At 40.2% G+C, this 27368-nt stretch overlaps 1 protein-coding gene across 6 annotated transcripts in view; it reads right to left on the bottom strand.

Annotated features, from left to right (window-relative positions):
- The window catches only part of Ano4 (anoctamin 4), a 400373-nt gene that overhangs the window by 90360 nt on the left and 282645 nt on the right, over window positions 1–27368 (bottom strand). For all 6 annotated transcript variants that reach the window (XM_060377883.1, XM_060377881.1, XM_060377882.1 and 3 more), the window contains one exon: window positions 20523–20654. In XM_060377883.1, coding sequence (XP_060233866.1) covers window positions 20523–20654 — 132 coding nt within the window. The remainder of the gene's footprint in view (window positions 1–20522; window positions 20655–27368) is intronic.

Raw genomic sequence — 27368 nt, forward strand, 5'->3', positions numbered from 1 at the left:
GCGGAACACCCTATTCAATAGCTGAAGAGTGTACGTTTTTTCCATCAGCACATTGAACTTTCCTGAAAATGTTTCATATATAGGCCATGAAACGAGCCTTAAGAAACTCATCAAGGGACTAGAGAGAGATGCATCAGTGGTTATGAGCAACTGTTGCTTTTGCAGAGGATTCAGGTTTGGTTCTCATCATATAGTGGCTAACACCTATCTATAATTCAAATTCTGGGGTACCAAATGTCCTTTCCTTACTTTCATAGGCACCAGGCACTCATGTGGTGCATACATATACATATGTATATGTGCATGTACATATATATACATGTGTGTGCGCATATATACGCAAAACACTCATACAAATAAAATAAAAATAAGTAAACCTAAAAATATTTTCAATCCTTGTTTTTTAAAGAAACATTCAAAATTGAAGTAAGTTTTTCACTGTATCAGATCATAATGGAAAAAAAACCTAGAAATCGACAGAAAAACCAAAGCAATTATATAAACAATATGGAAACTGAGTAATAACAAATGTCTGAACAACTGAAGGATTATTGAAGAACTAATAGAGGCTCATTAAAAATTCCTCACTAGATTAAAACAAAAACGCAGTATACCAGAACCCATGAGGTACAGTGAAAGCAAAGCTAAGAGGGACATTTACAGCTATACATGTCCGTAGTTAAAGCAGGAAGGACCTCAAATAAGTTAATATATTCATGTCTTCCAAAAATAAGAACAAATCAAACCCCCAAATGCTAGAAAGAAAGAAATAATAAAGAGCAGAGCACAAATAAGTGAAAGAAACTCAAAATGGTGGGTTTATTTTGAAATGATAAACTTGTCAAACCTCAGCCAAACTAACTTAGAGGAGAAATAAATAATCTCGTAGGACATCTCAGTCCTTAGATGTAGACTTAAGTAATTTAAGTTTTATTTAAAGTGTGGCAGGGAGGGACTACATAAGATCAGAGGAACGAATGAATTCTTTTTTATTTGTATATTTGCCAAAGCTATCTAACGTTATGTCACTTTCCTCCTAACTCGCTCCTCCTACTGGGCTGCCTCCTCTAGCTGTAGCAGGTGAGGAGGTGCCTAGTCTTAGGGCAACTTGACATGAGCTGGCTGGTTGAGATCCGAGGGAGGCCATCAACCTTCGTCCTTTTCTGAAGGGAAATGATGAGGAGCTGATGATGAAGGAGGAGAAGGAGAGGCAAGGGAAAGGGACTGGAAGGAGAAGAGGGAGGGAAAATTGCAGTCCAGATTAAAAAAAAAAAAAGTAATAGAATTATTCTGAAAACAAAATCACCCATTCTGATATATGGTCAGAATCTTCACAGTGACTGTGGTGTTTTTAGCACGCAATGTTTCATCACCGGATTAGACAGAACGAGGCTGCTCCTCTAACTAGAAGGGAACTCTATGGAGATTACAGCTCTATCTCCTCGAATAGACAGAATTTATTTTTTATGAGTTCAAAAGCCTGTAAACATAGTTACCATATTATATTTTCAAAAACATTTGGAGCCTCTGGTGTTTCTTTTTTTTTTTCTCCTAAGAAACACAGCTGTGTTATAACATTAAGAGTAGAGAGATGCCATCAAGATGGAATATAATAATATCTACTTTCTTGGTAAATTATGAAAACAAGCAGCATTTGTGCTAAGCAGTATTCAAATCAATCTTCCTAATGCTGCAACCCTTTAATATGGTTCCTCATGTTGTGGTGACGCCCTACCATAAAACTATTTCGTTGCTTTATCATAACTGTGATTTTGCTACTGTTATGAATTGTAATGTAAATATCTGATATGCAGGACATCTGACATGTCCTGGGGGTTGGGACATGTTGAAAACCACTTCCTTAAATCCTTATCTTTTGAATAAGGGCAAGACAAATGCCTATGCCGTAAGGATACTTGAGGATGAGGAGAAGCTGTGTATATATTGTATTTTTCAACGACAATATAATGACTTTATTAAGAGGTTTCTATTTGTCACTTTCTGTAAGGGTTATTCATAGTTTAAAAAGCTCTACATCAACTTGCTATTTCAAAACCAGGTCCTGCGATTTCTTCTTTTTTTTTTTTAATGAAATATTTTCAGACACACACAATGCACACAAAAAGTAATATAAAGTATGCTTGGGCAGGTCTCAGGAAAAGTTCACTCATCAAATTTGGCATCTAATTCACCCATTTGTGTAACATTGTAACGTGGCATGAACGATGGTGAGCTCTGGTAATTCCTTAACTTTGGGAACTGTTTTTCAAAATTAGAATGGGGGTAAGGTGGCTTTCAAGTATCATTTCCTGTGCCGTACTCTAATGTGCTTTCTGGTAGAATAGGAATGCATAAGGGTCTCTGCTCTGTATGCAAGCAAGCATTACCACATGGCATGTAGGAAGAGGCTGGCAAACCATTTGTTTAATTCAGTAGATATTTTAAAAAGCCACATACCTGGAGAACATTTCCCCGGCAGGCCAAGGTTGGAAACCTGATGGTAATTCATAGTACTTTTAAGCTTGGCTTGTGTCCTGAAGAATGGAGAGGTGGCTTATATTCTGGGTAACAGTAGAGACAGAGGAGTTGTGATGAAGAATAGAAGGCAGAGGAGGAAGAGAGGAAGAATGCTACAGAAAGGAGGGATGGAGAGAATGTTCTTGAACTCTTAGTGCTTCAGCTCTATCTTACCTTTATGACCTGGCCACAAAAATGATGTATATATGTATTGTAGAGGAATTTTAACCCAGCAACATGACTGCTCTCATGATCTATCACATCAAAAGACCTTCTAGGTCTATGTGATCTGGATGGAATGCCAATACACTCTAGATTACAGTACGATTTGGCTGGAAAACAGTCATGCTTTTAGTACACATCTTTTAATCCCAAACAATGAAGGTAAGTTTAGTTTATAGACAGAAGCAGCCATGTTAGAAAGTGATGTCTAGGAGAATGAAGGAAGAAGCACATGGCTGGTCAGCATGGATAGAGGAAATTGGCCCAAATGAAGAATATTCGCAAGTATTTTGGCATTATGGATGGGAGGTAGCCTAGATAGGAATGATTAAAGGAGATGGCCTGGGATGGAGGCTTAGAAGTGATAAGGATCATTTATAGGATTAATACCTGCGGTGCCCCAGGTGAAATAAGGCTATTTTAAAATCAAGAAGAAGAAGAAGAAGAAGAAGAAGAAGAAGAAGAAGAAGAAGAAGAAGAAGAAGAAGAAGAAGAAGAAGAAGAAGAAAAAGAAAGTTACATCAAATTGAGGGACAAAGTGTGAATCAGAGAAACATTTGACAGAATGAGTCAGAGATAGGATACAACCAACTCTCTCATGAGAACAGGACAGGAAAAAGAGGCTACTTAAGAGCAGTGCAGGAAGAGGTGTGTGTGTGTGTGTGTGTGTGTGTGTTTTACACAGGTGAAGAGTGAGCTAGAGAGTGAGAAGGAGCCAGAAGATCAGACCAAATTTGAGGCCAGGCAGAGTGATTCAGTCAGAAGGCAAGTGAAGCCCGTTTGAATCAGTTATCTTGGAGAGGAGTTTGGGCCAGAACAACTGAGTTGTACCAACCAGCCAGAGCTCAGAAAGAGCTAGAAATCTTGGGAATGGCTCTCATCTCACCCCCTGATCTGAGGAAATAAAAACATCCACAATGTAGAGTTCACATTGTTATTGTTTGCGTATCAGATTCCATTGACAAGGATGGCATTGATTAAGCACGCACCTGCTCTACTGGCATTATTGGTTCCCACACTATGATGAAAGCTCATAATGCCACGTTATGATGCATAGAGTTGGTACCCAAAGTCTCCATCCAGATGACTGGAGAGTCTGGCTCTGAACCAACATTTATGTTCCATTAGCAGGAAGTGTGATTAATTTGTCTTGGTCAAGTATTAACCAAGGCCTGTGACAGAACTTGTTGGATGCTGATTGAATTGGTTAATATTCATAATGAGAAGCTTGCAGTATTCGAGTTTATGAGAGGTTAGTTTTAGTATCAAAAGAAAACCAGATGGGAAAAAAGGCGATATTTAAAAATCTGTAAAATATGTCGGGAAACAATGAATGATTTCCTATTTAATCCTTAGACCAGAAAAATAGAAATAATCTTGGCCCCTGGCTTTCTACTAATTAGACTGCTATTGACCTTCAGTCAATAGCAGCATGTTACTCAAATCCCTTATGTAACTGACATGACATAAATTTATTATTCAGCGACACAGCTGCCATCTCTGTTCAGTCTTGGCTATGGGTCTTGATTTTTTTTTCTTTTGCTGGAGCTCAATTGTCCCAAGTGATGACAAAGGGATAGATCTATCTAGTTCATTTATATTTCTGGGAGCAGCAAAGGCATAGAAACTCTGCCAAGTGTCTACAACATTTGGAACTTGGTAACATTTATCTTCCCTGATAACTCTGTTTTCATCTTTTTCCCTCCTTGCTATGTTCATAACATTCTTTAACTATTCTCCATATAGTCAAAATATCCATTCTTTAGCTCATCTTCCCATTAAATTTTTAATTATTTACAGTTGAATATAAACAAATAATTGAATTAAAAATTTTATCTTTGCAATAGTCATTTTTATTTTAACCAAGGATGACTTTACCTAAAGGATAAATGTTTAAATTACAAAATCACAGGTATTGGGGAGGGCTCTGTTTGTTAAGATGTCTCTCTGATTTTTCTTTGGCTTCTCTTCTCTGCAAGTCACACGTGTGCTTTGCTGTTTCTGTGCAGGCACTATATGGAGACTACATGGGAATGGTGCACAGACTCCCCTACTCGTTGGTCTACCTGTCCCTGCCAATTCTGCCCTAGCAACCAATATCCTTCAACAAGGTAGACATTGAGTCCAGATTCCAGCTTTCTAAGAAAAGCATTTTCCAAACTATAATTCCTTCTCTGTGCCACTTGCATGTTGCTGCCAGCATTACAGCATCTCCTCAGAGGTCTGGGGTTCAGCTCCATCCTACCTGCCTGGTCCTTATCATTCAGTTTCTTCCTTTATCTGATGAGCCTTAGGGGCAGTTGCTGATTCACTTCCTATAGTTATAATTCATGTGAACTCTGTGTTTCTTTTGTGAAATTGAAGCTGTTAAACTTCCCAGATTAATCTCATTATTAACTACCATCTTTCCACTTATTGAATAGAATACCAGTGTTATAGGAAGCTATGGAAAGAAATACTCAAGGGAAAGACTTATTTTTCTATTTCTCACCTTTAAATCAGAAATCACATAAGCAGCATCTACCTCACCCATTCTTCTTGCTAATCTAATAGAGCACTGACACAGTCTAAAGGTGGTTTCCGGATTCCATTATTGTTTGTCTGTTTGCCTGGCTGAGTTTTGGAGACAGAGTCTCATTCCATAGCCCAGCCTGACCTCAAACTCACTGCATTCCTCTAACCTCACTCTTTTCCCAAGCCTGGGATTCCGGGCAGGGGCCACCAGGACTAGTCATTCCTAAACTGGAATTCTGAAACATCCTGACCTGAAGTCTAATGTCTACCCCACAGAAGTTTCCTCTCTTCTGCTGAAATTTCTTCTCCTAAAAATATACTACAGTAATTAACTCAGGATGCTGTATGAATATTCCGATCCCCAGCATATTACCTTTTCTACTGATAATCATATATCATGTGACTTATAATCCTCTTTTCTAGAAGAAGAGTGTAAGTCCTCACCCCACTATACCATTCCTGGCCCTAACACTTGCTTTGGCTCATGGAGTTGAAGTGACACATGGCACACAGTAGGTGGCTTGCCATGACTTTCTTCATTGTCATGAAAATGCATGCCTGAGGCACAGTTGTTTTTTCAGTCAGACACTGTAATAAAAATGACGTTTGAAGCAAGCCTCACCTGCTCACAGTAATATGCGAGCTAGAAATAACCATAGAGAGAGACCACCGAGATCAGAAGCTTATTAGTTGCTGCAGCAGAACCTAGTAGAACCTGACTGACACAACTTTTAACCCAGAGAAGATAATCCTATGAGTTACAGCCTAAAAACGACGAATTCCCTCCTTTCCATGGGAAAGTCATGAAATGAAGGAGAAACAGGGATGAGACACATGGGATGAGGAGGAACAATGAAGGAGGAAGAGAGGCTCTGAGGGTTGGCATAGAAGAAGGGTATGGCTGTGAGAGATAAAGAAAAAGCACACCTAGCCAAGAGAGAGCATGAAAGAGAGAAGGGATCATAAAGGGTTCTTACAAAAAGCGGTAGAGTATTTTGAACGTAGTTCACAGGCTCCAGGCAATGGCTGCTTTCTGTCACAGATCCAGGTGGGGGTTGTATATAGGACAATGCTCTGTACTAAACTGTTAGCTTTATCAAAACTTCATAAGATTTTAGTACAACACAAGGTCAAATTTAGTAAAATAAAGAAATATCTATCAAGGAGGGACGGGTATGGGATTTTCTTTTAAATCCTTTGATAATGTAAATAAACCAGTGCAACCCCCTTGTAATTATTCTGGAAGTTGGATTATGCTTTGTCTACTATCCAGACACAGAAATAATTATGCCTTATAACCATCATTTACAAAGGCCAATGAGCCCAGAAGCCTAATATCATGTGCATGAGATGTAAGATATCTCATAAAGAAGATGACTCCTAAAGCTTTTGATGAAGGGAAAATATTCTATGGGACGTCAGGGGAGAGATAGAGAGGGAGGGAGAGAGACACACAGACAGACAGACAATATTTAGAGAACTTCTATGTTTGTATTGCAAGAGTTTATATCCCTGAAAGCTGAGGGAAGAAGGTAAGAAATTAAAAAAAAGCAATTTTCTATGACACGCTAAGAAGTTGAGCTTTATTCCAAAGTCCCAGGAAAGACATTGAAAGATGTTGAACAAGAAAGCAAGGCTTTCTCACAGGCATCATTTAGTACTTGATGTGAGAGGTATGTGGTCAAAGGGACCAGGGATGGGCATTGAAATCCTGCCCACAATGTTTGCTCTGGGAATTCAGGAGGAGAGAGGGGGCCTCCTAGCAGTGCAAAGGTGCTGCATGCATCAGTGGGTGGCGTCCTGCGGATCTGTGACAGGGACATAGTAGGAAAGAGAACCAAAAGGACTTATTGGTGGCGCTGATCAGTACGGAGGGTGATGGTCTAAAAATCAGGCACCCTGTGGTGCTGATATCATTACTCTTGAGTTGGGAAACGAAACTGCTGGGTTATGTGTAGTGTTCAGGGTGAGGAAGGTGGGATGCGAAGAGCCAGGTTTATCCCTAGATATAAAGACATTTCTAAGATGCAGTTCTAGGTTACGGGTCATTCCAAAGAGCATTATCTGCAACATACATATAGTTAACACCTCCTCTGTGGGGCCACTCCCACACATGTCCATAAAAAGCTCAAAATGGCATCTCCTACCTAATCAGAGGCCACGCATCACAGAGCCTGGCCAGAGCACCCATCTATGAGGCATAAAGTTTCTGTTGAGCCCTGAGCATCTTTCATATGCTTAGACCATTACTCTTTTTAAGGACACATGCACAGAGTGGTTACAAATATCCACTCCATGCAACAGGTAAACACTGTCTCCCTTCTTCAATTTTAGATCAACCTTGTCATGTTTTATTGTACTTTAATTTATTAAATGTCTTTACTTCTAGGTATTTACATTGGCTTTTTCTAGCTTCTTTTTTTTTCTTTTTTTAAAAATTTATTGATTTTATTAATTACAGTTTATTCACTTTGTATCCCAGCTGTAGCTTTCTCCTCATCTCCTCCCAATCCCACCCTCCCTCCTTCTTCTATGCCCCTCCTCCAGTCCAATGATAGGGGAGGTCCTCCTCCCCTTCCATCTGGCCATAGCCTATCAGGTCTCATCAGGACTGGCTTCTTTGTCTTCCTCTGTGGACTGGCAAGGCTACTCCCCCCTCAGGTAGAGGTGATCCAAGAGCTAGCCCATGAGTTCATGTCAGAGATATTTCCTGGTTCTATTATTGGGGAATCTTCTTAGATACTGAGCTGCCTTGGGATGCTTCTGTGCAGGGGTTCTAAGTTATCTCCATGCATGGTCTTTGTTTGGAGTATCAGTCTCAGAAAAGACCCCTGTGCCCAAATTTTTTGGTTTTGTTGCTCTCCTTGTGGAGCTCCTGTCCCCTCCAGGTCTTTCTATCTCCCCCTTCTTTCATAAGATTACCTGCACTCTGCCCAAAGTTTGGCTATGCATCTCAGCATCTGCTTTAATACCCTGCTGGTTTTATTATCTTCTTTATGATCAAGTTCACTCATGCTAAATTTTATATAAAGAATATATATCATATGAAAACATACCTACAAACATATAATGACATACATGCCTGTACTAAAATACCCGTGATGTATGCAAGTGACATTGAAAGTATTTCTTAAATGGTTGTGCTGATAAAGAGAGGACATTTAAAGATGAATAAATGGCTGGGTAAGGTGACCTACAGCTCTAATTTCAGCACTCCAGAAACAGGATCAGGCCTATCTCTGCGAGTTCAATGCCATCTTGGTCTACATAGTGAGTTCTAGGTCAGCTAGAGCTATGTAGTAAGAGTCTCCCTCCTTCTCTTCTCACCTCTCTTCTACCCTCCTCTTCCTCTCTCTCTCTCTCTCTCTCTCTCCCTCGTTCCCTTACACCTGCTCCCCTCCCCCTTTCTTTCGTCTTTCACACCTGCTGTCTCTCTCACGCACAAAAACAAACAAACAAAAAAAGAATAAACATGTCATTTCCAAATGTCTTGTAGAAGATGGTTTCTCACCATATGGGAGCCCATATATCATGCTTCACAGGGGCCCTATAGAGCAAATAAGCTACTTTGGCCATGATATTGATAACTGTAGAGGCACAGTTAAGAAAGAGGGACACGGGAGACTTCTGTGGTGAGCCCTAACCCCCGCCCCCAAATAGTGACAGCCTAAACAGGAAGCCATCAGAGAGAATGCTCAAGAGCTGTGTTAGGATGCTGAAGTGCTCTCTCCACAAAAGATGGCTCCCATCAGGGTGTGCGAGGGGAAGGACTTAGCTCTATTTAAGGGGCAGGTCACTGAGAGATTGACCATGCTCTGCTAAGCACATAAAGAACACAAATTGGACTTTTGGGGACTGGTATGGGAGAGGTCACAAAAGCTTGAGGGAGGGTAGGAAAGAACTGTAAAGCAAACGTAATAGGAGTGTATGATGCCAAATCCCCAAAGAATAAATAAAAATATTATGTTAGAAAAAATACACTCATAAAACACAAAAGATGGTTTCTCAAGTAATAAGATAATTCGCTTATCTTCAAAACCCTCAGACACCCAAAGCTTTGCTTTCCTCATATGCTTAGGTGCTATCTTTGATCCTTAAACTTAAGTTTTATGCCATTAAGCCCGGGTTGATGAAAGGAAGCAGATGATTCTCAGAAGCACAGGCTTCAGGCTACACAGCTTGTTTTACTGTTGTCTCAGCTAAAAACTTTTGAGAACACAGCTATGTCTCCTGTGCCTCTGCAGAGCAACCTCAGCAGCCTGCATACCGAGGATCCTAATGCCAGCAAGGAACTGCCAGAAAACACAGGTGTCCTGGGGCTGCTCTGTGTCACTGGGGCACCAAAGGAACATTAATCCTGCTGAAATCAATCTTGTTTCTCATTGCCTAAAGGATTCTCCAAAGACTTCAGATCGATGAAAATAACAGAAAAACTCCAAACGCCCTGCAAGGAAAATTACAACAGAAAGTATATGCTCTAGCAATCAACATCTTCAGATATCTGTGCTGTGAAGATTTAAGAGACAAATGGGAATGCGGTGCTAACACATACGGATACACCTGCAGCACTGAGGCCAACCCTAGATAGAAGTGATGCTATTCAGGTTCAAGTCAGAAGGTCTCCTGAAGATCCCCACCACAGCCCTGGCCTATAATGCTACTGCTGCCACCACGAAGCTTGTCCTCTATCCCTAAACTTTGGGATTTTGTGGACTGGCAAATTTATATGGCTATCTAAGGCAGGACAGTGGCACTCCAAATATGTCTGCATCCTAATATCTAGAATTTATCAATAAATAAATCTGTACCGCAAAGAGGAATTGTGTTGCAGATAGACTTGAGGCTGCTCATTGGCTGACTTGACAATTGAGAATGCAGTGGTTTAAATGGGGTTTGATAACCAATGTCATGATATTAAAAAGTGTCAGAATCTTTTAGAGGAGGTCTTGAGAAGTGGGGGTAGAATGGGTCCCGTGAGAGTAGGTTGTTACAAATGAACAAACCTCTTCTCTCTCCATTAACTAACATTTTTCTCTACTGTCATGTGTCTAGATATTACTCTCTTAGCCAAGATACCCTCAGCCGGAAGCCAACATCAGGGCCATGGTCTTGGATTTCTAGAAACGTGAGCTAAATGTATGTGTATCTTTGCTTCACACAGTTCCCAGTCTAAGTTAATCCTGTTACTGCAACATAAAGCAGACTAAGACTGGAATATCTTTTCTGAAGTTTCTAGGTGGGCCTAATGAAACCACAAGGATACCTAAAAACTGAAAAGGAAGACAAATATCAGAGAAGATGATGGGATAACAGAATCAAGATCAAAATGATGTAATGCTTTCAAGAGAAAGGAGGGGCCTTAAATTAGGAATGCAGCAGCTCTACAGGTTAGAAACGGCTGAAATACATCTGCTCTGGAGTCTCCAGAAAGGGATGTAATCCTGACATACTGTGATTTTATCCCAGTGATACTCATATGCACTAGGTGTGGTCATAACCCACATTTTCTTTCTTTTTTATTCTTTTTTTTTTTTTTCAAGACAGGGTTTCTCTGTGTAGCGCTGGCTGTCCTAGGCTTGCTTTGTAGAGCAGGTTGTCCTCGAACTCATAGTCTGCCTCTGTCTCCCTGAATGCTGGGATTACTGGTGTGTAATCCAGCCACCACACCCTGCTCATTATCTACCTTTTCAAAGCAGGAGAAAATGGAGGTGAAGAATTCCCGAAGATCTATTCACCACTGATTCCAGTGCTTGGATTCCAAGGCCAGATCTCTGGCCCAGAGCTGTCCTCTTGTTCCTTCACAGAGCTTTCCTGTGGTGGATGTAACAAATTACTCCTGAGCTAATCGCCTGAAACAAGAACATGTATCCCTGGAGGCTTTGAAGGTGACAGTTTAACATGGATATCAGTGACTTGTGTGGCTGGAGACTTCTCCCTGGGGACATTCATCTTATGCACCAAAGGCAGTCAGCAGGACACCCAGCCTCTGCCCAGCTCCAGTTGGCACTCCCAAGCTGTGACATTTAAACATGTTTTCAGACATTGCAAAAATCATACTTGGTTGACACTCACTTGGTTTATAATTTGTAGCCAATTTAAAGCTCAAAGAGGGTACAACCTAAAGAAATGCATCAAAGCTGATCATGGTAAAAATAAATAAAAATAAAGAAACATTCCTATCTCTACCTAGCATACTCTTTGAAATACAACTAAAAAACAGATCCATTTCTTGACTCACTGAATGTGCATTGTAAAAAGTAACACGACTCTCCCCTATTTCCTTTTTCATATCTAGTGCCCACAGAAAATCTTTATTACAGGTATTGACCTTAGAAAGCAATTGTCTCTAGGATATCTCTGCAATGCCATTTTAAGAATAAAGGGCATTGCGATACTTAGGCAGAGCACCATCCCCAGGAAGGAGGTGAAGAGGAATAAATTAATGGACTTGTCAACTACAGTCATCAGACTCCTGTGGAATTCAATCTATTAAACCTGGAGCTTGTCTAGCAGGGAAGACAGATGGACAAGTGATGCTCAAGGTGGTGGGTAGGGGCCCAATTTTGTGCCACTCTGCCATCACCACCAGAGGAAAACTTAACAAAGCATGGAGAGAGCTTTGATCACCTCAAGGTGGGGAAGGGAAATGACTAGGATCTGTCTAGTGGCTGGACTGGAGGCCAGGATTATGTTAACTGTCTTGTAAGGCACGGGGCAGGCTCTCCACAGCAAAGTGCTAGCCCTAGATGTGTGTGTTTGGGGGGTGGGTGTTGTGAGCTCCCTGTTTGGACTAGAATTCTTTCTCCATCACTGCCTAGTTATTTAATAAGCTTGTTTAAATTTTTTCTCTTGCACACAGGCAAGCTGGCACCCCAGCATTTCTTGAGTCAAGAACAAGTGCATGACAGAGCTTTGGTCCAAGCAATGTGGTAAAGTGATACTAGACAGCATCTAAGCCTGGCTGTGAAGATATGAACTTGCTAAGAAACGATCCCTTTCTCATTTTCTTTATCTATAAGGGATATAGGGAATGGCAAAAATAGTAAATATCTGAGTCTGAGTATCTGAATGGCTCATGGAGCAGATGTGGAGTGCTTCCTTTTCTGAGAAGGACCCACATTATCCAGTGTTGTGAACAACAACTGGAATTCTACAATGTTAAATCACTGGTGTGTGTGTCCAGGGAGGTGACTTTGTGCCTGATGGTCTTCATCTGTATGATGGTAATAGTGATGTCTGTGGCCATATGTGGCTGGTATGAAGATTTATACAAAACTTCTAGGATTATTTCTGACATATTGAAAGAGGTTTTTGTTTTGTTTTGTTTTAGCTTTGTTTGTTTTGTTTTGGTTTTCATTCATAGGTGCACTTTGGTGATACCATGTAAAATAACCAAGTGCCATTTTAGATCTATGATCATGGTTACCCAAAGCTTTGCTTGGTTCTAAGATATGGATACAGCCGTATTTATCTCCCTGTACAAAACTCAACTCCAGTGGATCAAAGACCTCAACATAAAGCTAGATACACTGAACCTGATAGCAAAGAAAGTCGGGAAGAGCCTTGAACACATTGGCACAGGAACATTTTCTGAACAGAACACCATTAGCACAGGCATGAAGATCAACAGTTAATGAATGAGACCTCATGAAACTGAAAAGCTTTTGCACAGCAAGGGACACCATCATTTGGACAAAGTAGCAACTACAGAATGAGAAAAAATGTTACCATCTACACAACTCATAGAGAACTAATATCCAAAATATATAAAGAACTCAAACACTGTCTATTAAGAAAGCAGATAACCCAATTAAACTTGGCTACAGATCTAAACAGAGAATTCTCAATAGAGGAAACTCAAATGGTTGAGAAATACTTGAAGAAATGCTTGACGTCTTTAGCCATTGGTGAAATTCAAGTCAAAATTACTTTGAAATTCTATCTTACACGTGTCAGAATGGCTAATATCAATAGAACAAATGACAGTTCATGCTGGCAAGGATGTGGAGGAAGAAGAACAGCATTCATCGATTTCTGGTGGGACTGTAAATTCGTACAGCCATTATGGAAGTCAGTGTCACCAATCCTCAGGATAGTGCAAGTCAAACTACCTCGAGATCCAGATAAACCACTATTGGGTATACCCAAAGGATGCCCATACCATACACTTCATCATACCTCAGAGATACTTTCTCAGTCAGGCTCACTACTGCTCTATTCATAATAGCCAGTAACCGGAAACAATTTACATGTTCCTCAACAGAAAAATTCATAAGAAAATGTGGCACATTTACACAATGGAGTAGATAATACCCATTTAGAAATGAAACTATGAAACTTGCAGCTAAATGGATAGCACGAGAAAGCAAAACCATCCTGAGAAAGGTATCCCAGTCCCAGAAGACAACTATTATGTATAGTTGCTTACATGTGGATATTAGCTGTTAAGTTGATACATAGAACACAGAGATCAGGAGTACAGTAAAAGACTTGGGAAATAGATCTTTCCCAAGATCTTCTGAAAGGGAAATAAAATAGATAGCAATGGATGGATAGAGGTGCTGAAATAGGAGGATCAAGTGGGAAGGAGAAGGAGAGAGAGGGACAAGGGAAAGAATACAGGGAGAGACAGCCAAAATTAAGAACCATCTGAAGGGTAGTACGGAAACCTAATACAGTAGAAGCTTTCTAAAATATGTACATATATGAAGGGAATCTAAGAGAAAATAGCCACATCATAGGGAGACAATGCCTCAAAGCTTCCATTACCAGGATTGAGCTAGATCTAATTGAATTATTGGCCAAAAGGGGTCCCATAAGAATGTATGGTGAACCCAGGCTGTTGCTGACTACTTACTCTCCACAAACCAAGAACAAGGCCCCATTTGCTGAAAACACACAACTCACAGAGCATGGAGAAGGCCAGCTGGGGCGTACAGAGTGCCTTTTCTTCTACATTCCAGCTGTTCTGCACATTACTAAAAGAGAAATGTAAGCACAAACCCAGCCACAAAAACATTAAGCAACAATGGTATCCTGCCTGAAAGCTATGCTAGTGCAATGGTGCTACAAAGTTTGTGCAAGTAACCAACCAATGTCTTATTTTACTGAAGACCCACTCCATGAGGTGGAACCCATACCCTACACTGCTTAGGTGGCCAAGAACTGGGGAACTATACTACTGCTCTAAAAACAAATGTAGCATTAAAATGATTCCTACTGACATTCTTCTGTATTCATAGCTAAGTGCCTTGTTCGGAAATCATTTAGTAGTCTGCTTGTTGCTGATGATAAAATGAGTGTTGGGCTATAAAATATTTATTATTTGATCTATAATTATTGTGGTGGTATTATTTGGGCCACTATCACAATTAATAAGACACAGACACCTGTTAAATTTTATAATTGCCTTATTTACCCTTGGCTGGGCAGATATTTCTACCTGTCCTATCTCAATAACCTCACCATCCACCTCCCAACCCCCATCCAGTGCCATCCACCTTAACCATTCTTATCTGGGCTACCTTCCACCAATAAATGCTTTCTTATATTTTTCATCTGGGCCTTTTCATGCCATTACTTCCTCCCATGGTTCCTTCTCCATGCTAACCCATTGTGGTGTCCTCCGTCCTCCTCTCTTCTTGTCCATCTGTCTTCTCCCATGATTCTCCTATTCCCAAAGCTGGGGAACCTTAGCCACACCTACCCATTCTGTCCTGCCCAGGTTTTAGGCCTTTTAATCAACCGATCAGGTATAATGTCTTAAGCATGTTTACACAACAAGGATAGGTGTACCCAGGCAGTAACCAGATCTTCAGGGCCAGTAACTGGCATCAAAATACGAGTATCAGACCAGCCCCCAACACATTCTCGTGCAGCAGACAGAAAACGTGTAGAGCCCCACTGCCTGACCTTATGCAGAGAATGAGAGAAATTGGGACACTCAGCCCTAAATAAAATATCTCCATTCAATTCCTGCACTCAGGGCTCAGGGAACTTTGTGGAAGAGTAGGCAGAAAAATCGTGAATTCCAGAAAAGATGGAGGACATCTAGAAAACAAGGCCTTCGAAACACAATGGGAATGATGCACATATGAACTCAGAGACTGAGGCAGCATGCACAGGGCTTACATGGGTCTGCATCAGGTCCTTTGCATATATATTATGGCTTCCAGTTTAGTGGGTTTATGTATTCCTGAGTGTATGAACAAGCGCATCTCAGATTCTTGTGCCTTCTCTTGGGCTCCGTTCCTTCTGTTGGTTTTATCCAGTTCTGATGTGTTAGTTTTTGTCTTATTATTATATTTTATGTTAGATAATATTATTATATTATGTTTATTACATTATTATCCCCTGTAAGTCTGCTTGTTTCCTAATAAGAGACAGAAAGGGACTGGATCTAGAGAGAAAGGAGATAAGAAAGAACTGGGAAGAGTAGACAGAGGGGAAATTATAATTAGGATATATTATATGAGAAAAGAAAGTTATTTTTCTTTTTTGTTTTGTTTTGTGTTGTTTGAGACAGGGTTTCTTTGTGTAGCCTTGGTTGTCCTGGACTCACTTTATAGACCAGGCTGGCCTCGAACTCACAGAGATCCATCTGCTTCTGTATCCCAAAGTGTAGGGATTACAGGAGTACATCACTGCACCCAGATAAGAAAGCTTTTTTCAATAAAAGATAAAAAGAAAAAAATTACTGTAAAAAATTGCATATGTAGAATATTACACAGTGAGATCAGCCAGACCCAAACTCTGCACATCTTCATAAATATCCACACAGTTAAGGTAGCCCAGCCATGCTGAAGCTGCAATGCTTCAGACTGGGTTTTACAGTCTTAATGATCAGTTATTTTTTTCTGCATTTATCTACCACAAAAAGCAAACATAAAAAAGCAAAGTATTAGATACATGTGTAAGTACAGGGCTGGGTCACTTGTCTTTTAATTGATTCTTAACTTCAATTCTCTTTTTGTGCAAAATAATTCAAAATGTAAAAATTCTGTATTCTGTCTACCTTTTTTCTTTTTCTTTAATCTGTTCATTTACTAAACAAATACAGAGTGCCTATTTGTATGGTAGGTATCCTACTAGATTGGACAAATTTTTGAGCAAAATCAGACATAGCCTATGTCCCTAGAGTGTGTGCAGTTTACATGAGGAGACATGACTTCATCATAAAATGCTGAAATAATTATTAAATTTCAAATATGAAGTGTTATATAAGAAATATACTGTTGGTCAGGGGGAGGATGGTTCAGACAAAGTGCTTGCAGTTTGACATGAATTTCTGATTTTGGGTCCCAGTCCCTACACAAAAAGCCAGATGTATTGGCATACCAGTAAATCCATGGCTTGGGGGGAGGGAATGGAGACAGGAGGAACCCTGCAGCTTGCTGATAATCAAGCCTAACCAAATCGACAATCTCCTCAGTGACTAGACTATGTTTCAGAAAGTAGAGGGGAAACAGAATAACTACCACTCCTGAGATTGACCTCCATTTGCATGCTCACACAAACACACACCACACAATTTTCTCTCTTCCCCTCCCTCTCTCCAAAATGTGTTTCTATGCATGGATAGAATAAACATATCTCATCTTTAGAATGACCAACAGAGAGGAAGGAGTCAGGGTGGCTTCTCTAGGAAGAAAGTCTGGAGCTGATTTCTGAAACTGGAAACAGTTCACGATCTCACTGTATGTAGACTCTAAAGAATGCTCATCTCACGTAAGTTGAGAGTGGAATGGTGAGAGTAATGGGAAGAGAAAGGAGGAGTGGATGGTGAACAGCACAAATTGTGCCTGCATATTCTGTTGTTCTTCATAGCAGGATGAATAAAGTTAGCAATGATCCACAGGATAACTCAAAACAGCTAAGAGCTAGTACTGATGTATTCATCAATATGTCATATGAATTTACAGTGAGTATTATATCAATTGTCAACAACTGAATTAAGCATCAGTGTCATGTGCTGACACAGAGAATGATGGAGAAGGGGCCTTGAACCTAGTCAGGATGTGTAGTCCACTAACCCCCGAGCATCTGTTCTTCACCCACACAGTCCATTATCTGTTTTATATATTCAATTATTTTTCCCACTGAACAAATCACAGTAAGCATTTTCTATAGGATCTGAAAATGGTGGGACTTTTAGTTTGAGGGAAAGCAATGAACATGAACCACATCAACCGAGGAAAAGAAAAATATTACCAAGATATGGAAGATTGCACTGTACGGGGAATTGATGGTGGAGGTTGGGAACCATGGAAAGTTTTCTGGGAAAAATGTCTTTGGTAGATCCTTAATGATGGGAGTCTAAGAGAAAGGTTACTCCAGGTGGAAAGAAGAACAAGTGTAGGAGGGAACGGAAAAGTACAGGGGACTTGAGGTCAGACCTCATCACGGCTAAAGCACAGGTGCAGAAGACAGATGCGGGAGCTATTGAAAGGGTGTTTGATTTTTAAGACAGTTTCCCATTTTGATCATGAGTCGTTAAACGTTCAGTTCCATTTTATCTGCCACACTCATGATGCACAGTTCCCATCGTTCTACTTTACTCCAGCACAAACACAATGAGAGACTTCTGCAAAATCAACATGCCACACGAGTCCTTGGTATGCATGTGGAAAGCTGGGCTATAGTGTCACGGATCCCAGGCCTCATTAAACAGCTATTTCTGATTAAATTAAACCCATTAGTATCATTCTCAAAACATCTTTAGGGAGTTTTGTTTTCTAATTATACCAATAATTATTTCCAACTTGGCAGCTGATATTTTTCACATCTTGCTTTTACACACCAATCCAAGGGATGTTACCCATGTGGCACAACAATTTTCAAAGAGAAAGAAATTCTCATCACCCATAAGATTCCAGGACCTTGTTTAATTTTGTGTGTCCCATTGGCACGCGATAAATGCCCCTGTTTTGTCAGTGCCCCTGAACTCTGGCCCTTATGTTTCGTTCAGCTGCCTCCCTCTCCTTTTCTTCTTTAGTAGTCCTGTTCAAGTCTCATCTACAGGCTGATCTCCTTTTTTGAACAACAATGCTGGGCCTTCTCATACCCTATAACTCTATTCTCAGAAGTATTTACAGAAAACTACTTGTGGGGTCCCAAACACTCCATCCTGCCCAATGTCTGCTTCTTCCTACACCACCCTCTCATCTTATTAGGATATGTTGCTGCTTTACCGAGCTGGCCAAGTCCATATCCATGTGAATAATCTTCTTAGTAGTCACCTTTGCCATTTACCAATATCTTTCCAAATCTGAGAATTGCCGTTCTTTTTTTAAGGTATACCTATCGGGGTAGTTACATTTATTTAAAACATACCATAAACGCACAGCCAACAGTCAAGACTGGTTTATACTCAGATAATGCCCAGAAAGATGCAGACAGTGAATAAGTGACTGCTGAACTAATATTTATTCACTGAATTGATTTGCAAATGTGTCAGAAGGCTTCTGAAATGTGTGAGACTGTGGAATACCACCATCTTCATAATGCTGTCATACCTTAATTGTTACAAATTTTAAATACTTACCAAAATATTATTCTCATTTATGATCTCTAGTAATATGACTGGTTGATTAGCTATATGCTTCTAGTTTGAGAGACTTGATGAATGCATTATTCTATAGAAATGATATCAGGATCAAAACAGATGAGAAGATGATGCTAGCATACATTCCATTCCATTTTGCTTTACTCCCTTAAAATAACCTAAAACTTCCATATACCATATACTTCACTAATTATTCCATCCATCCATCCATCCATCCATCCATCCATCCATCCATCCTCCCTTCACCTAGCCACTCTATCCTTCTATCTACCCATCTATCCATCCATTCACCCACCTAGCCAATTCTCCCCCAAGCTTTGAGCTCCTCCTGCACTGTGCCAGGCATGTTTTCAGCCAGCTAAGAAACAAAGGCAAAACGTAACAGCAAACCAGTCTCTACTCGTCAAGTATTAACTCAACAATTACTAGTCCAAAAAGACCTTCCAGGATTTAAACTAAAAGCAGAAACATGTCAGCTTTCATCTCTTTCCTATGAAAACACCCATCGATCCTGACCCCTGGATTAATATTGGAAACCATCTGATTACTAATTTCCATGGAGGCTTTTTAGGCTGTGAGCTTCATGTTTTAAAGGCTCAAATAATGAGGCTGGGTTGGTATCAGTCAGTCCTGCGGGGATGTCCGGCTTGTCTGTTTTGCAGGCTTTTCCGTGGCTTCCTTGGTATTTCACTGATCTTTCCCACCAAGGTACTTTTCAGTGCAGACAATCTATGCATTATTTTTCTTCTCTCCTTTGATCCTGCAGTTTAATTGATTTTTCTGTTGCTAAAACATGTACTCACCTTGCATTCCCTGTACCTTCTTGAGAACTGCCATTTGGTTTACATTTTTTAAAAAAATCAAAATTGGCAACCCAGTTTTTTAAAAAAATCTGTCACCCCTTTCCATCCTTCAGGTAAGTCATTTTTACTGAAGTTGTCACTACATCAGGCTTAGGGAAGGGCAGGAATTCCAAAGTCTGTCTGAAGCTAGGCTGGGCTGGCCTGATTAATGCTGTCTTTGGGAGGCTGGTTTTTTGTTTTTTTTTTTTTCCTTTTTAAAAACTCCAGTAGTTTATAACCTTTGGTGTGCTTTTCTCCATCGTCATCTACCCTGCCTCCCATCATTCCTTGAAATCTTAGGGAGTTCAGAGTAAATGCTTGATCACCTTCACAATTCTTTCCAGGCTGAGTTACTCAGCCAACTTTTTCTTTTGCCCACATGCCAAAAGTGACAAATTACTGTTGTGAGATTGACAGATGAGCTGGCAAGTGGGCTTCCAGGGAATGTAGCTCTTCCTGCAACAACTTGGTGAAATACTGCAGGAAAGAAGAACCTAGCAGCAAACTGTGATAAAAGCAAGCAAAGAAACTAAACCTTCATTCAGTAGGGAAGGGATGATCCACTTTCCCTGTCTGGACTCTAAGCACTGGGAATTGATAGAGCCACACGAGACAGAAAGAGCCTGGGTTTCTGAACCATCCTGGAGAAGATCATTCACCAAACACACATATGAAAGAACACTGAGCCACTTTAAGCCACCTAAGATGATGGTTTTGTGTTATAGTTCCCATTGACTGACATAAAAGGGACATGGACAAAAGACTCAAGAGGAATGGGCCCTACATTGCTCCTCCCACAGGGAAAAAGTTCTGTCATGCTGTGCTTCCACAGTAAAATGCAGGCTTTACCACAGAACACTCACTGGTGGATCCTTTGCTGGCTGAAGGGGGCCGTATAGCAGTCATTCTCCTCCAGGTCTGGCAGTGTCTCCTTGTCCAGCCTCATTGGCTTCTTAGGTAACCATCTCCGAAACCTGCTTATTTGTTTATCGATCCTGTGGTACATGGAAGGCAAGACCAGAAGGTAGAGCAAGTCAGCATCACCCTGAAACACAGGAGGGAAGTCTCCCCGAGGCCATAAGACGACTCCACTTCCTCCATCATTCTCAACACTCAGAAGAGCCTGCTTTTTTTTATTTTTATTTTTTCAGATGGAGAGAAGAGAGCTGGGAACCTGATATTCTTTCAGGTTCACCAAGCAGCCTCAATGTCACCAGTTTTTGAACAGATTTGAATTACATATTCACCAAGCATCAACAATGAGCAAACGGCCACAAGGTGGGAAGGCTCTGGAAAGAAGTAGAAAGCCCTTTAAGCAAAGGGGCAGAGACATAAAACGTTGCATTTTCTAGAGGCCCCTGACCCACTTTGTCTGGAAAGCGTGGGGTCAGAGAAGAGTCTTAGCTGTGGTTAACTTGGGGCTGGGGCAACAGCACAGCACGACTGTGTATAGAGAACCTGCTGTCATGGTTTTGGGCGCGCTGCTTGTCACACTTTCCTTGACTAGGCAGCAGACAGATAGATAGCTGGTTCCGTAGCTGTCACCATGCTTTTCAAATTGGTTCCATGGTCCTCCTGGCCCTGGGGTATCAGGACACATGGGTGTCAGTCTGGCCTCTGTGCACAACAATGTCATGTGAAAGAAACAGACTAGTGCTGTTTTGTGGTTTCTAAAAGACACCTCCCAAACTGGTACCACCCTCAGTCCTTCTGACGGCTGAACCCGGGTAGCTTTTGACTGTCCACTTTATAGAAATAGCTCGGCCCTGCTCATAGCAAACAGCCCGAAGGAACAAAAACGCGATACCCTACCTCAAGTACCTACGCTGCAGCACGCTCTCTCTGGGTGAGCAAGTACATATACCAAGTAGCGTTTGTGTGAGGCAGGATGCACTGATGCCATTTATACTTTACACACGCTAAAGGGACCTCAAAGGGTGATACTTAGCCCAAGTTAGCCAGAATAGACTCTTGATTTTAGGGAACTACTGCATTTGCTAATAAAGGGGGGTTACAGAAGAAACCCTAATGAAGAGACTTATCTTAATGCATTCTACAATTGTTAACTAACAACACAGAGTTCAGGCAGGATTTATTTTTTCCAATTAAAATACTTGTATAATAATTCATAAAATTTTAAGGAATGTGCTGGTTAATGTTGTAGATAACTTCACTGGGGCCAATGGATGTCTAGATAGCTGGTAAGACCTTACTTTATGTTTGTTTTTGAGCATGTTTTCATAAGAGGCCCATGGTAGAGTGAGTCAGGATGTTGGCCATGCCTAGTATACATCATTAAAAATGTTGAGATCCTGGCCAGAAGCAGAAGGTAAAGGATGGGTCACTTTTCTTTCTTTGAGCTGGTATTCATCTAATGCCTCCAACAGTGGTGATCCATAGCCTTTATACTTGGATTAGGACCATGACATCTCCTAGGTTACTGGTTGTACACTGCAGACCACAGGACATTTTAGCTTCCATAGTCTTGTGAAGGAAGCTTTGTTGTAAGGTACTATCTGACTCTAAAGGCCAGAGATCTAGCAGTGCTGATATCTGAGAACAAGAGACATATGCCAGCTCAAGCAGAGAGCAAATTTGTTATTTTCCATCTTTTGATTTTTATTAAAGTTAGGACCTCAATGAATCGGATGATGTCCACCACTTTAGTGGTGTCCAACTTACTTTGAAAAATTTAAAAGAAAAACATTATTTTAAGAAATTTTATATGTATAGGTGTTTTAGCTGCCCGTATTTCTGTGTATCACATGCATGCAGTGTCTGTGGGTTGGATCTCCTGTATCTAGAGTTGCAGATGGTGGTGAGTTGCTGTGTGGACATTGGGAATTGAACCCAGGTCTTCTTGAAGATCAGCCAGTGCTCTTAACCACTGAATCATCTCCAGCCCCAGTGGCCAACTTCATTCTCAGCCTACTTCTTCAAATGCTTATCTGGAGATACCCACATAGACCCTTTGCCAAACAATACTTTTTCCAGGTATCTGTAGATCCTTTATCCCAGTGAAAGGAGCACAGAAAAATAACGCTAAAGCTTTTGTTACTATTTCCTCTATTTGCAGTACAATCCAGCCTCATCTTTCCAGCTCTGTCCAGTGATAGCTGCCCTTTTGCAGAGTTCCCAGATGAATACTTAAGCTGCCCTAGAGCTCTCCTCTCTTAAAGAACCCTTTGCATTCCATTTTCTTCATATATAGAGAAGTTAGAATTCTGCAGAAGTTCATGAAAGAAGACAAGACTGAAAGATCCCAGGAGAGGAAAAACACCATCTTTGTTATCTTTCTTCCCACTTCACTGTTTATTTAAAGATATCTAAAAACTTGAGTATATACAACAATAATCCTTAAAATGCAGTGAGATGATATGGCCTAGAAACAGCATGTCACAGTGATTGAGAACACGAACTCCATTGTTTGAGAGTCGATTCCTGGCTTTGTAAATGAAAACAGTACAACTTTGATAAAGTGTACTAAATGTGCTTTGCCTCAAGTATTTTTATCTTTAAAATGGGCATTATCATGACACTCAGTTCATAGTGTTATAGATAAACTAAATTATGTATATTATGTACACTATTCTTCAGAGCACTGTCTGGTACACAGGAAGTGCGGGCTATTATTACCATGTCTTGATTCTTTCTAATAACACATAAGAATTTAAGCAAGAGTTGAGATTTCTAAGATGGAAGGCTAAAAGCTGCCTCCTTTATTACCCCATTAAGGAGAAGAACCAATCTAGGAAGGAACAGACAGAACAAGAAAGAGAGAGAGAGAGAAAGAAAAAGAAAGAAAGAAAGAAAGAAAGAAAGAAAGAAAGAAAGAAAGAAAGAAAGAAAGAAAGAAAGGCGGGCAAAAAAGTGCCGATAAAATGCTTCAAAGGTTCAAAAAAATCCAGATTAGGTCACATTAAGAAGAAACCAAGTAATATGCAGCTCAAGCCATAAAACTTCCTGCTTGGGGTAGAGGAAGCAGAAGCCTCATTCAGAAGGCAGATAGATGGCTCTGGTGAGAAAGGATTGGTTGTCCTACCTTCAGAACAAGTCTACAAACTTTGCAAGTTTCAAACCAAGGTGTAGATGTTGTCACAACAACAACTCCTCTTAGGGACAGGCCAAGCATGGAGAGGCTGCTGTAAATGACTTAAAAGTCAAGGGCCAGGCACTGTCTTGAGAAGAAACCTGTTCTTTAAAACCGAGCTACCCTGGGCTCAAAGTAATCATGGCAATCACAAGACAGGTAGTCTACATTTAACCTACCACCATCCCAAAGTCAGGGACAAGCTTATTGGCAGTTGTGAGAGTGGAAGGCTGACTGGCAACAGGCTGAAACCTGCAGTTGTTGTGACCCCAAAGAGTAGCACTGCAGTTGCTAACCCTCAGCCTAAGGCAGTAAATCCAGAACCATTCTAAATCTATCTACTGCTCTGCAGCCCAAGAGCTCGAAAATGAAGCCCTCCAGGTGAGTGGTTCAAACCTAGAAGCTCCTCAAAGTACAAAGACAGGTCCTTTCTCTACGTAAGTTCCAGTGCTGTGATTACTCCCCACACCTGGAATGAGCATGGGAAACATTCCCCAGCTAGAATATTAACCACCCTGGGGCAGATGACCGGGGGTTTGGGAAGGGTGAGAAAACTCGCCTAACTCACAGAATGAGCTGGGTGTGGGAAGTAGGGACCCCTGGCATGCCAAAGAAGGGAGCAACGACAGTGAAGCAGCTCTGGGAAATGTCAGACACTCATCAAACACAGACTCAGTGACAGTGTCTCCACAGGAAAAACAAGAGGAGCCCATGAGCTCAACGGACCTTATACCACACTCTGGGTAAGAGGAAGTCTCCAGTGCTCTGGAGCCCAGGAAAAAGCCCCTCCAACATTCATTTTATTTAGTTCCTTATGCATCACCTTCATTATTGTTATTACTACACTTTAGTAGTATTTGTTGGCTTTACTGTATTAAAAATATTTATGTTTTTAATTCTGCCCTACGTAATTATCTAATTTCAATTGAGCAACTTTTTTACTTTTATTGAGAAATCTTTTCTATTTTCCTTTTGCTTTTTTTTTTTTTTTTAGCCATGTTTCTCCCTTTTGTTTGTTCTACTGTTAGTAACATTTTGTTGGTGTTGTTGTTTTATTTTGAAGACCATGTTTTAATTTTGATTGGTCTGCTTACATTACCTCTTTGTGTTGTTTTTTTCTTTTTTCTGTCCTTTCACTCTTTTTTCCCACCATGACATTCTTTACCATTTTCACTCCCTTTTTATTTATTTAACCTCAGTTCTGTTTTGTTTTCTGCCTTTCTCATCTCCTTCCTTAATCTTACTCACTTATTATTTATACATTTATCCTAAATAATTTTTATCTTCATAGCACATTTGTCTTTGTTTTTCCAGGTTTTTTTTTTTTTTTTTGGTGATGCAGTAAAGGACCTTAGCTAATTTTAAGTATACTTATGTATCTTTTACAGCAGTTTGTTTATAATCTGAGTGGTGTTGAAGGTAGAGTAGATGAGTATGAGAAGGCAATAGTCAACATAATATAAAATATTATATACATTTATGAAAGCTTGAAAATTAAAAAATAGTTCTTTTTATCTCTTTTTCCTTATAAACTTATTATTCTTATTATTATAATTTATTTGCTTTGTATCTCTGTTGTGGTCCCCTCCCTCATCACCTCCTGGTCTGACTCTCCCTTCTTCTTCCTCCCCTACCCATCTTCTGTAGTTCACTAATAGGGAAGTCCTCCTCCCCTACTGTCTGACCCTAGCCTATCAGGTCCCATCAGAACTGCCTGGACCCTATTCCTCTGTGTGTTGGCTAGGTCAGCCCACCGGGGAGAAGTGATCAAGGAGCAGGAAACTGAGTTCATATCTGTCTCTTCTTCCCTTAGTAGGTAGAAGAGAGAGAACAGGATGGGAACCTACCACAGATGTCCTCTAAAAGACTCCACCCAGCAAGGGATCAAAGCTGATGCAGAGACTCATAGTCAAACTTTGGACAGAGCACAGGGAGTCTTATGGAAGAAGGGGTATGTAAAAGGACCCGGAGGGGACAGGAACCCCACAAGGAGACCAACAAAACAAAAAAAGCAGGGCCCAGAAGGGATAGGGACTGCAGAGACTGATGCATCAACCAAAAAAAAAAAAAGAAATTCTTAAAAAAAATAGACTTTTCAATAAAAAGTCCCCCACATTAGATATTGCAGAGCAATTATATATGCAAATTGCAACCTAGAAATGTAAGAAACATGAAAAAGCAAGGCATGCTTCCTCTAAAGCAAGGCATGGTTCCTCTAAAACTGCCTGTGGTTGGGACACCTATGGGAGTCAAATTATTCTCTCGCAGGGGTTGACTAAGACCATCAGAAAGTACAGATATTTACATTATGATTCATAACAGTAGCAAAATTATGAAGTGGCAACATAAATAATTTTATGGTTGGGGTCACCATAAGGAACTGTTAAAGGGTGCAGCATTAGGAAGGTTGAGAACCACTACTCTACAGGATTAGGGACTCCTCAACTCAGCTAACCAGCTACTGCTTAATGCTAATATAAGGAAGAAAGAATAGAACAAACAGTAACCCAGAAAAAAAAGCCAGCAAAATTACTAGAATTGGCAAACATATTTCAATAGTGACCTTAAGAGGTCAACTACCAACATAGTGGGACAAAATAGTTAATTTGATAAAGAAACAAGAGCCAACAATTTAATGTCTCTAGAAAAATACCTCACTGGCAAAGATACCTACAGAGTTTGCATTAAAAGATAGAAGTCAATCTATTAGCAAATAGAATCCCCAAATAAGCTGGCTTAGCTACCCTAATACATGATAAAGTAGACTTTAAAACAAATGTATCCAGAAGAAGTTAAAGAACACCACAACATAGTAATAAGGGAAGCAACACACACACATACACACACACACACACAATGTGTGTGAGAGAGAGAAAGGTGCACAAACCCATCCATACCTGCACACACAGAGAGAAGAGAGAGTTTAATGTATATGAAAAACATTAAGGCTTCTAATTTCATAAAACAAGCACTAACGACCATAAAAGTTCAGATAGGTACTGACACAATCAGACAATAGTATTGATAGTTCAGTATTATACTCTCATCTTTAGACAGGACCTTCAAACTTGAAGGCAACAAGAAATTTCTGACTTAAATTTCTTAGTCCAAATGGATTCAACAGGTATCTTTAGCATACTTCAACCAAAAGAAAATTTCAACCAAAAAAAAAAAATCTCTTTAGCAGTCAGTGGAATCCTCTTTAAAATAGACTTCATTGTAGAAAACCACATTAAAACAAATACAATGGACTCAAATAATTTATATATATTGTCAGATTATAGTGGAATAGAATGAGAAATCAATAGCCAGAACAACTCAGAAACTGCTCAAATGCCTGGAGACTGAAAGTTACAATCTTAATAACCAGTGAGTCACTGAAATTATCAGGAATGACATTTAAAACTTCCTAGAACCAAGTTAAAATGATGCTTAATTTGTCACACCCTTCTGAATACAGATAGGAGAGTTCTACAAGGAAAGCTTGTAACTATGAATGTTACTTTAGATATAATTAGAAATGTCTGATAAATAACCTAATAGTGTACCCTAAGGTCTTAGGAAAGCAACAACAAGCTGAATTCCTAAGAAGTAGGTAGCAAAAACCAAAGATCAGTAC

Source organism: Meriones unguiculatus, chromosome 2, assembly GCF_030254825.1.
Source record: "Meriones unguiculatus strain TT.TT164.6M chromosome 2, Bangor_MerUng_6.1, whole genome shotgun sequence".
NCBI lineage: Eukaryota > Metazoa > Chordata > Mammalia > Rodentia > Muridae > Meriones > Meriones unguiculatus.